Here is a 13,600-nt window from a genome sequence, read left to right as displayed (position 1 = left end):
AAGCACTGTCAGAGGGGCGGCTGGGAGAGTCAGCACCCACTGCAGAGTTCCTGGCCCCATCTTGTTTTTCCGTTGATGTACTGAAGGGTGAGGCATGGGCCAAACTCTCTGATGTAGAGAGTCTCTCTGGCTACTTCTCCAGGGTGCTAAGCCTCCCCCTGCAGCCAGGCACAAGGGTTCAGGAGTCAGCAGACCCTTCAGCTTGCAGACTTCCAGCCTGCCCATTGGCAGCCCCAGAGGGGGCCACATCCCCAGCCATGAACAAAGTCTCTTTAGTGTGACACCTGTTGACCCTCGTGGAAAGGGATGAGGTGTGAGTCAGCTCAGTCTTGTCCTCCTCAGTTGGCGTGACCCGTGGGTAGCAACGGTAAGCAGGCCGGAATCCAGAGCGAAACCTGGGGGATGGAGGGTCATCTTGAGCAACGGAGTGAGGGCGGCAGTTATGGGAACTGTCCTGTGGCTGCTCCCACCTCCAGCAGCCGATCTCTCCTCCAGAGGAAAGTCGCTGCCTCGCTCCTAAGAGCTCAGGGTCTCTGAGGAGGCACGTTCTTTAGTGGATTTGGTTTTTGGAAACAACCAGAAGTAATCTGGGGCTAAGTCCAAGGACTGAAGTGAGCCGAATGAGACCGTTTGTTATTACAAACAAACAAAAATAAACCAAGTTCGGTCATAAAGACAACAGATTTTCTTGTTTGATTTGTTAACTGGCTTCTAAGGGAGTATGCAGAGAGGAGTCTTAAAAACTTGGGGCTTTGGCAATGTTGGGTGGAATACGGATGCTTTGAAAGAAAATATACACATGGAACTACCAAGTTTTAGTACATTTGCTTAAAAAATAGACAACTTTCCCCAAGGCAGCAAAGAGGGTCCACCTGTAAATTGGAAATCAGAGGAAGCAGAGAGTGACTGGAAGAAGTGAGAAAGAGCCGGCGGAAACAGATGAGACCCTGTGTGATGCGGAGGGAGGGAAAGAACTATATGGTCTGTTCCCGGAGACGCAGGGTTCCGAGTTTCAGAAGAGCAGGCCCGATTTTGGTTCCTCCCGCTGTAGCTCTGAAGGTTCCGTGGTGCAGCCCAATAAATGCCTTTATTATGGGAGCTTCATGGCCTCTGCCCACACTCAGCATGTCCCAACCCGAGCTCCCCACCCTTTTCCCCCCACACCCCCCTAGTCGTCCTCGTCTCAGTTCCTGACAACCGACCGCTCTGTCCTTCCACTAGTTCAGGCCAGACACCTGGGGTCATCCTTGACTCCCTCCCCATCAAATTCTGTTGGCTCTACCTTAGCGATCTCCGGACTCTGACCACTTGTCACATGTCTAAACCCACCATCTCTCGCCTGGCTTATTGCACCTGCCTAACCATCTCCCTGCCTCCCCCACCTTGCCCCTCTGTGGTCCAGCTCCAACACAGCTGCAAGACTGATTCTTTTCAAAGGGAATCAGAGCATGTGTTTCCCCCGCTCAGAACACTGCAGGGCTCCTCATGTCAGAGAACCAGCCCAGGTCCTTACCTTGACCGCAGGGCCCTTGCTTTGGCTGTTCCCTCTGCCTGGAATTCTTGTCCAGACACCTACAGGGCCCACTCAGTCCTCAAGTCTGCTCAAAAGACCCCTCAGTAAAGCCTACCCTGACCATCCCGTAAAATCACAACCCTGATGCCCATTACTTCCCCCGGCGCCTCCTGTCCTCTCTTACCCAGCTCTACTTTTTCTTTTTTCTATAGGATGTATCACCTAATACACAATGTATATTTACTCATTACATTTGCTTATTGTCTATCTCCACCTCCCCACTAGAGGGTCAGCTCCCCGAGGATAGTGATCACTGTTTTTGTTCCCCAGGGTGTCCCAAGGGGCCTGGAACAGTGCCGGGCACACAGAGCCACTGGTGAACGTTTTGCGGAAGAATGAAAATTCCGCCAGGAACACCAGTCTTCAGAGCTATTGTCATCAAATACTGAATGATTCAGAAGTTGTAAAGCCCTGGGGTGTTCAGACTCCCAGGGACTGTGTCTTTGGGTAGCGGGAGAGTGACCAGTGCACAGGCACAGAAGGCTGGGAGCCCCCTCCCTGATGTGACAGTCCCTGTCTCCAAGTTCGCACTCCTACAACCGCATGCAAGAGAAATGTGTGATGCGGGGATGAGATTACAGGCCTTGGAGACACATGGAATTCCTGCTTTATGAGTTTAGGAGAGTCTTCCTTTTGGAGGCTCAGTTTCCTCATCTGTAAAATGGGGATAACACCTCCCTCCCATTATATATTTGCCTCTCAGGAGACAAATGGAGGGTTCTGGCAGCCATTAAATAGTCAAAAAAAAAAAAAAAAAAAGTACAGTCTCTTACTTCCTTCTGGCCTGCCCCGGGTGGGATGTCTGAGCAACAAAGATCCTACTGGCATTATGAGTGGTGTGGACATGTGGGCAGGGAGGTGATAAAAGATGCCCAGGGCCAACCTCACCCACATCATTGCCTCGTTAAGGCCAGGACTGAGTGTCCACCTCTCATCTCCTCTTACCTGGCTCCACCGTCAAGGCTTTCTGAGAGGCTGAACGACTTGCTCTGCAAGCAGGACTCCTGGGCTGGGGCTCCTGCCTGGCCCAGCACCTCCTCACCTGTGCAAGTGCCCCTCAGCAAATGCCAGCCCCTCTCTGGGACTACACTTCTCTAGAACTACAAGGGTTGGGGGGAAGTGAGAACTTGGCTCCTTCCTTTCTGGCAGTGTCTGCCAAGGTCACTTCCTAGCTGCCCTGAAAGCCCCTTCTGTGATCTTCCAGGGAGCAACCTGCTCCCCCTCTAGTCTTGGCCCCGGGCCTCAGGTTGGGTGCTTCGTTCTGCTGCGGTTGGCGCTGTTCTCCTCGCCCAGGGACAGTCCTCAGTTCTTCCTCAGTGTAGGAAGCTGTTAAAACCATCAGTCCCTCCCTCCTTTACCTGGCTCCTTCCTTCCGCCCTCTCTGCTGTCCTTCTCCCTCTCTCCCCTCCCTCCATCTCTCTGTTCCTCCCTCCGTTCTTCTCCTTGTCCCAGATGCAGCCCCCAGAAGAAAGAGCAGGGGCAGGCCAACGTGAGAGCTGTGGCCTGGGCAACGGGGCAAAGCTTTGGGGAGGAGGTGGGGCGCGAGCTAGGCCTGGACCCGAGGGAGGACTGTGCTGGGGGCTCCCTGGGAGGATGGTAATCCCATGGTGGCGGGGATGGACAGGCACAGGCTCGAGCTGTGCAGGGGAGTCCAGATGGGGCCAGGATGAGAGGGGTTGGGGTGAGGGCTCACTTGTGGTTGAGGCAGCAATAAGTGATGGGATTGTACATGGTGGAGCTCATGGCCATCCAGAAGAGCGCCAGGTAGACCTGCTGGATGAACTTGTGGCAGTAGATGTCCTCCTGGAAGCCGCCCAGGATGAAGTAGAGGTGGTAGGGCAGCCAGCAGATGGCAAATGTCACCACCACCAGCACCATGGTCTTCACAAACTGGTCCAGGAGAGACTCAGGTCACTCCTCAGCCTGGAAGCCCCAAGCCCCAGTTTTCCCGAGGGGAAGCACGAGGCACGTCTCATGCCAGCCTGAGAAGCCCTCAGTAAGCAGGCCCTGTCTACCTCCACAGGCTCAGGCCGGTAGAGCTTCTGCTACCCAGACACTCCTGGGCCTTCCACCTCGGGGCTTTTGCTCAGGCTGCTCTCTCTGTTCACACTGCTGTCTTTCCTTTGAAGTCCTCACTCCTCAAAGCCCAGCTCGGTGGCCACCTCCTCTAAAAGGCGTCTTGGATCCCCCTTAGAGCAGAGCAGCTCCCCTCCCTGGAGAGTGGATGAGCTCTCGTTCCTAACCACATCCTTAGAGGAGACCATGCCTGCTACGGGTTCCGAGGTCTCCCTCTCCCTGCAATCTGTGTCTGCCACAGCCCAAAGACCAAAGCAAGTCCGCCCGCCCGGGAAGAAGGAGTGAATGTTCTGGCCAGGGACTTGGGACAAGGGCAAGTTACAGGTGGAGTCTATCCTCCGCGACGCCCTCTAGGGGACGTGCCCGGAATGGCTGATCCGAGGCGGGGCCAAACTTCCGGCCCCGCTCCCGGAGTTCACCTTCTCGGCCTGCAGGTGGCGCAAGTTGGCGCCATGCACCTCGTACCCTGGGACAGTGCGTCTCCAGAGCGTGAGACCGATGACACTGTAGGCGACGAACATCACCACGAGAGGCAGGAAGTAAATGAGGGCGATCACCTCGAGGTGGTACCTGGAAGGAGAGTCAAGGGACTGGGCACGGGGCGACCTGGGGGCGACTCCAGCATCCGCCAGCACTCAATCCCCAGGACCTTGCTGACGCCCCTGAGCTGTCCCTGGCGGGCTACCCTGGGCCACCTCCCAAGGTCTTGGTTTGAAAAAAAAAAAAAAAAAGTAAAAAAAAAGAAGAAGGGCAGACTGGCTAGCACATGTGCCCAATGAGAGTTTCCCCTGCTGCAAAAGGGACACCTGTGTTAGCTCTGAGTCCTTCCAAGTGACAGACAAGTTACCAAACAAGGAAATAAATAGGAACGAAAAAATTAACCAAGTAATACATTTGTTTAAAATTTAAAATGCCGTTAAGCACAAAGGAGGAAGTAAAATTATGTATCTCACCCCCACCAATGTTAATGGTTTGGAATATTTCTTCCAGAATCATGTAATATATGTGTATATGTATATGCACATATGTATTAGATAGATTATGTGTATCTTCTATATCTGCATCTGTCTGTCTAGGTAGATTTCCTAGAGTTGATATGGTTCTATCCTGCACCAACATCCCTAGCAGGGAAGGGGCAGTGGAGACAGGCCACACTGTACGTGCTAGTGGAGCATCTCTTCCTGACTGTGCGCATTTGGTTGGGAACATGGCTCACATCTGCAGATACTCTTTCACACCACCTGTGAGCAAGTGGCCCGGAGCACCATTGATGGCGCTCATCCAGTCCCCGTGGAGGACACCCGGGGCTGTGTTGAGATCTTCTCATTTCCTTTTGGAAAGATGCGTGCTGCCCATTCTGGTTTCTGAGCGATGCTGTAGCCTCTCTCTGACAAGGCCCAAGCAGGAGCATCCGGTGAATGGACCCAAGACCCCTGGCCCTGTCATGTGACCTTTTTCTAGGAGAACAGAGGTGTACCCAAGCCCCTCCTTTCCTCCCCGTGTGCCAGCCTTGCTGGGTTCCTTTCAAGAGGTACTGACACCTGGAGGGAGGGGAGTAGATGGCTCCAGCAAATGTCTTCCCTAAAGCCCGAGTTTAGAATTCGGCTTGCTTACTCTTTTGGCAAGCATGCTAATTACAAAAGGTTTGGGGGCTCCTAGACTCCCCGATCATCATCTGTCCTACTGTGGAGCAGGTGAGGGCAGAGCAGCAGCCAGGTGCCAGGCCCTTGTACCTTACCTTCATTGTGACGTCGCAGAGTGTCTGAGATAGATAGACCTTGAGGATCAGCGGGGCCACCTGTCTCAGCACCCAGAGCGGGAAAATGAGGCTCATAGGGGCACAGGAAGTCTGTGTCCTGTGAAACAGCTCTATACGGACTTAACACACAAATGATTTGCCTTCCACTGAGGGTCAGCCCTGTGGAGTCGGAAGAACTGGGTTCTTGCCTAGCCTCTAATTTAAAGCATGACCTTGGGCAAGTCAGATCTCTCCCTCAGTCTGTTTCCCCATTTGTAAAACAAGGAGTTAATCTCTACCATCCTTCCCAAGTATGAGCGACGCCTTTCTGTTGCCTCATTCTTTCGTGGGTCGGTTCAGGATAGGAATTCACTCTGGGCTAGGTTCCCACACAAAAGGGAGTGCCAAGGAGCTTTGGGAACCATCTTCCAGGGCCTGCCAGAATCTCATAGCCTGGACTGCCTTTTTTGTATTTTGATTTGGGGAGCGCATGTGCATTTTCCTAGATTCCTACACACACAGGATGTGAGCCTGTACGGATGGAGCCCCCAGTCTAAATCTCAGAAGCTCCCCAACCCAAGAACAAATAGTATATTCTTACACACGAGAAACCAGGCTTTCCCCCAAATCCTCTCAGAATTCGAAGTAGCACCAAAGTATAGCCTTCCTAGCCCACCTCTGCCCTCCTGTTTTCCCCTGTTGCCTGGAGCAGAGTCGGAAATCACCATCCCCAGAAAGGTGGTGGTTGGTACCCTAAATTCTTACTGGTCCGCACCTCAGAGAGAAAAGCTCACTGTTAAGGTGGAGAAACACCGCCCCGCAGTGGCCAGTCAGGAAATGTTCTGCTCTCCGCCCCTTCCCAAAGCCAAGAAGGGGGGCGGGTCCCTACGTAGACTCCGCCCCTGGAGCCGTGAGTCCTGAGAGCGTGGGCTACGGAACGAGGGCAGACACGCAGGGCAGCAGTTTCCCGGGAAACTCAGCAGTTGCCAGGAACAGGCTTCTCAGAGGAATGGCGCCTTCCCCGAAGGCCGCAGCGTGGCGCTCTTCTGTCTGGTGCTCGGGACGGGAGGAGACCAGGTAGGGGCGGGCGTTGGGGGAGGAGTGTTAAAGGAGGCGGGAGAGGGAGTTGAGCTGTTGCTGTGCTCTGGCGGCTCTGGGCTCAGAGCGTGCACATCCTCAGGCTTGGGGCAGCTGGGCTTTTCTTGGACTAAATCTGCCAGGTTTGTTTTCGTTTGTTCCCCGTTTAAACTACCACCTCCTGGGCGCCGGTTCTGTGCCAGGCACCGTGCTAAGTTGCGTCAGGTACATTTTCTCTTCTGTGTTCGCAACAACCCCTGAGCAAGGTTCTCTTACTAATCCCCTTTAAGAGAGAAGGAGCCAAAGGGTCAGAGAGGTTAAGTGACTACAAAGGGTCCTCGGCCAGCAGGGGACAGCGCAGGACTCCAACTACTGTCTCCAGAACCTCAACCAATTCTTTATCCTCTACTACCAACCCCCGCCCCCCCCCCCCCCGCGGTGCTTGGGGATGACAAAGCCACACCCGCTGTGAGAACTGGGCAAACTGACTCCCAGAAAGGGAAAGGACTTACCCAGTGTCACACAGCAGCTGCACCACGCCTGAGTTCTGTTTTCTCCCCCATCCCCCAACCCACGGTGCCTGCCTCAGGTCAAGTCCACTCCAGGCTCCTCCTGAAAACATCCCAGGCTCTGGCACCTGCCCTTTCTTTCTGTCTCGGTACCCTGACATGTCCCTTATTTAAGTAAGAGTGGTGAGGAGATTGGGCTCTGAAGCAGGACTGCCTGGATTTAAATCTTCGATTTACCACTTACTAGCTGTGTGGTCTTAGGCACATTACTTAGTTTTTTTTTAGTGCCTCAGTTTCCTCATCTGAAAAATGGGAATAATAATACATACATACCCATATTGTTAGGAGGATCCAATGGGTTCATATATGTAAAGTACTTAGACCAAACCTGACATATAGTAAGTGCTACTTTTAGTTGATACTGTACTCACATAATCCCCAGTTCACGCACAGACGCATGTGCACACCCACGCATACACACTGCACATGTGTACGTGCACATATGTGCATGCATGCGTGCACACACACACCATGCTCCCCCACCCCCAGGCCTTACAAAAGGTGCATCTTGCCGCCGCTGTTTTCGGGCCAGGCCACCACGCACTTGGTGGTACCCCGGTCCATGGTGACGGGGCAGTAGAAGCAGTGGGGGAAGGCGAGGGCCGGGGCCACCGGCCAGATGCCAGCAATTACTGCTCTGGTGCTGGGGACCGAGAGCCGTGGCTGGAAGGGGTGGACGATGGCCATGTACCTGTGAGCAGAGGGCGGTGTGAGTGGTGGGTGCCCTCCCGTCAGACCAGCCCAGATTTGCTAGTCCCATTCCCTGCACCCTGGCTGACCACCTGCAGAGAGCCAGCTGGGCTGGTGCTCTCCCACAGCCATGTGGGACACTAGCACCCTACACGCCAGCCCACCCCGCCCCGTTCCACCACATGGCCTCCCTCTGAGCGCGGATGTGCTCTCGATGGCCACAAGAGGGCGGTGTGGCCACACCGGCAGTCCATCTGGGGCCTTGTCCTGAAGCTCAGCCCTGACGAGTTCCCCAACCACACAGCCTGTCTTCTGTTCAGAAACCTTAACAGAGCCCAACGGTCTCCTGCACGAAGCCCAAAGCAGCTGCCCACCAGCTTTCTGCCGTGGAGGAACTGCTCTACATACACCGAGACGGCTTTGGTCCTAGGTGACCCCCGGGCCTTCCTCCCTGGGATTAATCTGAACCCTGAGACCAGGCCAGAACGATAGGACGCAGCTCAAATCCCACTCTCACAATAGAGCTGATCCTAACGCCCATCTAACACTACGACCTGCCCTACCCCAGCACACATACCCTAGTGCCTCGGATGCCCTTCCTGATATTTTTCCATAGCACTCATGACCTCAAAATACAACATATCATTTATTTAGTCTTGTGTTTATTATTTAAATTCTCACTAGGGCAGGCATCTTTGTCTGTTTCTTCCCCCAGTGCCCAGAACAGTATCTGTACATAGTAGGCATTGAACATAAGAATGAATGAAGAAATGAATAGACGAGTCACCATTATTACCATCCTGACCTGAGCCACCATCCTTCCTCACCTGGGTTATTATTCAGTGTCCTCCTGCCTGGTCTCCTGGCTCCCACCCTGCCCTCTACAGTCCGTACTACCCACCCTCCACCCAGCCTTTAAAATGGAAGTTCCATGAGACCATGATTCCGGGACTCTTTTCCCACTGGTGTTTATTCCCCAGTGCCTGAAACAGTGCCCCAAATACCTGAATGAATGAAAAGAAAGTCTTAGGGGACTTTCAGATCTGCCGACTGATCACTCCTCCACCCCTCCTGCCCCCACCCCATCCCCGTCAGAACGTCACAGTCTGCAGCCCCAGAGAGCAGCATCAGGGAAGTAACTGGCCCCATCTTAATTATATAGTAACTGCGTGCAGTGTTGAAATTTCCCCTCATATAATATATCTAGGAATAGGATGACAATATAAGCAATTTCCTTTCAGTAAAACAAAGATCAACTCCAGAGAAGAACACTTCAGAAGGTCCCTAAAACACCGTTGGTCTTCCCCTGTAGCCTTGAACAGCCGTCTAGTGCAAAGTTCTTCCTTGTGTCTAACCTGAACCTTATTTGCTTCGGTTCCACAGTCCCCTGTCTTCCAGATGCATAGTTTAGGATCATGATCAGGTTAGGAGGCAACTAATTCACTGGGTTCTACCCTTAACTTGCTGTGTGACTGTGGGCAAGTTACCAGCCCTGTGTGAACCCAGAAAAGCGAGCCGACTCCCCGCAGCTGCCCCCTCTTGCCTGTCGGCGGCGATGGTGGTCATGGAGTAGATGCTGACAAACATGGCTGTGATGGGGAAGAGGTTCTGGAAGTAGCAGAAGGCACGGCCAAAGTACCAGATGTTGTGGCTGGCGTAGACGAAGTTGAAGGTGGCATTGAAGGCGGCCGTGCAGAGGTCGGCCAGGGCCGTGTCGACAGTGAAGTAGTTGGTGACCGTGCGCATCCTCCAACGGGCCAGGATTATCCAGATAACCGCAGCCTTGCCCATCACAGCCACCAGCACCGGGGCCAGGTAGGCTGCTGCCCACAATGCCAGATGCCAGCCAGGCATGGAGAAGGCTGTGATGCCCATGGTGTTGCTCTCAAGGCCGGATGAGATGTTGGTGTCAGTCACCATGGCACAGGCTCCCATGGCTGCCTCTGGGTCTGGGACAACAGTCTAGCTCCTTGGCTCCTTCCAGGCCCTGGTGCCCTGCCGGATATGCTGTAGAAGACAAATCCTTTTTGGTGCATGAGTATGGGGGAGCGAGGGAAGCACTCCTGTGCAAAGCCAGGCACATCTGGGGAGCTGGGGGCCACTCCCAAGTCTCAAGCAGAGATGAGTTAGGCTGAGCAGAGAGCCGGGTCCAGAGCCGTTGGCATTTTACACTTCCATATCCTGGCCAGACTTCTCCAATGTCATGTGGACATCTAGAATCCAAGACATGCTTTCAGAGCAAGAAACATCCTTATAAATCATCAGTCAACCCCTTCACTGCAGAAATGGAAAAACAGATTCCAAGAGGGGACCAGCCCAGGTCACACAGTAAGTTGGTGATAAAGCCAGGACTCAAACCCAGGTCCCTCCTAATGCAATTCAGGGAACATTCTGGATCAGACGCACACACAGCAGCCGTCTTTGGATTCCATAGGTCAACTGCACAGCAGGCTCTCTCTCCAGGCGTTGGGGTGCAGGCAGGGCTGCCAGCCCGTGGTTGCCGCCCTGCTGCTCTCCGGGCGGGGCGTGCTGGGTGGTGAGGGCCTTGGCGGAGGTGTTTTCTGCTCACGAGGTAGGGCTGCCTTCTGCCCTTCGTCCCACCCCTGCGTGGAGGGCCCGGCCTTGTATCTTGAGGGAAGATTTAGGACTGGCTGCTGAGGCAGGGAGAGACCCAGGGGAAATGGGAGGTGGCAGCGGCGGGGCCAGGCACGCGGGGCACAGCCCTTGGTAGGGTGTTTACATTCAGCGGCATCTAGGATGTGATTAGGGGCACGGGCTTGGGAGCCCCAGGACTCCAGGCAAGTCTGTTCACCTTTCCCAGCTTCGACTTTCCCATCTGAAAACAATAGGAACAGTACGGTGCCCGTCTCACAAGATATTGGTGAGTTTTAATGAGACAACGTACGTAAAGTCTATTTAGCACAGGAGCTGGCAGGTAAAAAAAACATGTCAAGGAGTTGTAGCCCTGCGGGAGGCCCCCAGACAGCTCAGGGCTCTGCTGGCCGAGGCAGGACGCAAAGCATTTCTAACACGTTCTCAGGTGATTCTGGTGCTGCTGGTCCAGGGACCTCACTTTGAGAACCACTGTCTCAAAGGGCAAGGACAAGGGCAGGGCTCGCTGCCTCTTCTGTGAGCTCCAGAAAACCCCGAGGGGCTGCCCACAGACTCTACTCTTGGTCATTGACTGTGTGCATGTGTGTCGGGTGGTGCCTGAAGCTGCAATGCTGTGTCTGAGTGATTGTGTGTGTGACAGACGTGTGTAAGCACACACACACTCGTGCACCTGTGCACGGGCCCCGTGCCGGGCAGGCTCAGAAGGGCAGGGCGTGTCCCTCGTTAAAGCCAAGGAGGGCTTCTCAGTCACCAGCATTGGTGGCCCTGCTGGGCTGCTGGGCTAAGTGTGTGCTTGGTCTCCTGGGAAGCCAGCCCCGTTCCTTGAGGAGGGGCTGCTTGCAGGGGCCCCTGCTCCTCCCGTGGGTATGTGTACCGTGGGGCCCCGGGCCTCGCCTCGCCCAGAGTCAGCTTCAGACACAACTGGCTCCAGCCCTGGCCAGGCCGTGGGGCAGAGGCCTGTTCCTTGTCTGGATCGGGCCACCAGCCTCTGTTTGGATGTCTGCCCTTTGCTGAAGGGCCTCTGCCTTTGATGCCTTTTGGTAGCAGCGGTAGCCACTCAGCTTTGGGGCTTGTTTGTCTCATGCTCCACTGACCAGGGTTTTGGAGGTAGAATGTATAGAAATAAGGACGTCACCGCAGGGCAGTCTTCTCTGTTTGCGGTTCTGCCTCCTACTCCAGGCAGCCAGAATTTGTTGAGTTTCAGGTGCAAGCCCAGTGCAGGGCTGGGACACCCAAGACTGTGTCACCTGCCCGAGAAGCCCCAAATAGCACCCTTTCTTCCTCCCCCCAGCGTCCCGCCACCTCCACTGTGTATGTGAGGATTATGTTTTGGAGCTGTGGAATCCAAGAGTTTTATTTCCCCCTTAAATCATGTGCTCGCGCGGCTTTCCAACTATGTGCTTGTGGCCTCGTGGAAGGAGAGTGTGGGGGCCGCCCCGCCCCGGACAAAGGGTTTACCAATCAGCCTTGCCGCTCAGAGCTGGCCTGCTGAGTTCATCGCTAAACAATGTCCTTGAAGGCTGCTCTTTGTCAAAACAGAAAAACATTCTAAATTCCTTTAGCTCCTGTGGACGCGTCAAGACTCCAGTTTGCTCCTCGAGCATGTATGGGGGAAGTTCCCTCCGCCGGGAAGTGGAGGGGAAGGCCGCCCGTGGGTTCTGGCTGGCTGGGCTGAGGTGATGGCGCAGGTTGGGTACCCTTGGGAGATGACTCTGGTTCAGACTTTAGAGTGCAGGATGTTTATTAAGGAGCGCATGGGATCAACCCCTGGCGAAGGGAGGGGAAAGAAGCAGGTGTGGGCGGAAGGGGAAGTTGAGCGGTGATGGTGAGACAGCGGCCTTGGACAGCCCCGGGTTGACTCACTCTGAGCTAGAATGGCCTGTTAGAGTTACCGTCATGGTTTGTGCTATTGTGGTCTTGAAGCGAGCATCCTGAAGACCAGAGTCGGAAGTGATCTGTGTTTCAGGAAGTTTGGAGGAGAAGAAGGTGGGAGCTGCTGCAGGGATGAGGGAAGGGAGGGAAAAGGGGCTCCGGGAAGCGTTGTGGCCTGGGTGCCCCTCAGCAGTGTCCCAGAGATGCCTTTGGAAGTCGCCTGACCGTGTCTCTGGCTGGGCTTGGGCCCTTGGTCCTGGCTTCGGCGGGCCACATGCAGCTGTGGGTCATCCAGTCACCACGAAGTTCACAGGGCTGTGGGCAAAATGAGGGTGAGGACAACGCACTGAGCTTTTTATTCCGGGGAGTGAATCCCGTTGGAAGGCTCAGCCTTCATTCTGAGACTATGCCCTTCTTGCTCTTTGGGTTAAAGTGTCCTTCCTGTCATGAAATAATGGTGACGGCAGATGGTAGCTGTGTTCCTGGTTTTTCTTTTTCTCTAATATTTCTTACTCAGTGGAATAACATTCTGGTGAGCTGTGTGGTTCCTTCAATTAGGTTTATGATATTTCATTGGTCTATGAAATTCAGAGACTCAGGAGCCCTGATCTAGTTCCTCATTTGGAGAAGAGAGGGGGAGCCCCCGAGAGGGGAAGGCTTGCCCTGGGTCCTCTGGCCCTGGAGGGGGGCCGCTTCCTGAGGGCTTCCCTCGTCCTGCACTGGCCTGTCTGCCTCTGCTCGCTTGAGGCCCATCAAACCCCCCTCCCGGTTACTTCCCTGTCACACAGGCAGGGAGCTCCTCAGGACCTGGATTGTGTCTTATTTATGTCTGGTGTCTAGGAGAGTAGTCAGTATATCAGGTGCACTATAAATGTTGATTGAATCAAAATGTTGATGAATAAAATTTAAAATATGACTCAGGGGTGAGGGATGATAAATTATATATATAACATATATCATCTATCTGTATCTAATATATATATCTGAAAGCCTTATACTGATGGCAGTGGCACTAATGGTGGGATTTTAGGGAACTTTGAGTGGGCAGGGCAGTATAAAGCCTGGTACATGGCACACAGTAGGTGCTCAATAAATGCCAGATGAATAAATGAATAACAAATAATGAATAAAGTTGAAAACATCACCCTGTCAGGGATGATGGGAGTAGCATTCTTATTTTCACAGAATCTAAAGCTTAAACTAAAAGAACATGTCCATGTAGGTCGGGCAGAGTTTTTGGAGGATGTTAGGGTCTCCGCAGCATTCCAGGATTTATTCCTTACAGATAGCCCCCCGCCCCCCCCGCGCCTTGTCCACAGACTAGAGGGTCCCAGGCTGGCCCCTTTAGCAGATGGGCTCTGGGCCCTCCACCCGCTGGCCCAGAGTCTGGGG

The 13,600-nt window shown here is 53.9% G+C and overlaps 1 protein-coding gene across 1 annotated transcript; it reads right to left on the bottom strand.

Annotated features, from left to right (window-relative positions):
* Positions 1 to 178: 178 nt before the first annotated feature.
* Positions 179 to 10,052, bottom strand: TACR2 (tachykinin receptor 2; the record flags this gene model as incomplete). The annotated part of the gene is made up of 5 exons (XM_079900596.1): positions 9,267 to 10,052; positions 7,530 to 7,724; positions 4,069 to 4,219; positions 3,267 to 3,463; positions 179 to 395 (listed from the first exon to the last, which is right to left on the bottom strand). Exons 1-5 carry the CDS (start codon positions 9,656 to 9,658, stop codon positions 179 to 181), a joined length of 1,152 nt encoding a protein of 383 aa, XP_079756722.1. The 5' UTR covers positions 9,659 to 10,052.
* Positions 10,053 to 13,600: the final 3,548 nt, after the last annotated feature.

This window comes from Stenella coeruleoalba (genome assembly GCF_951394435.1).
Source record: "Stenella coeruleoalba genome assembly, chromosome: 16".
Taxonomy (NCBI): Eukaryota; Metazoa; Chordata; class Mammalia; order Artiodactyla; family Delphinidae; genus Stenella; species Stenella coeruleoalba.
Note: the sequence above shows the minus strand (reverse complement) of the source record. Positions and strands in the feature narration are given on the sequence as shown.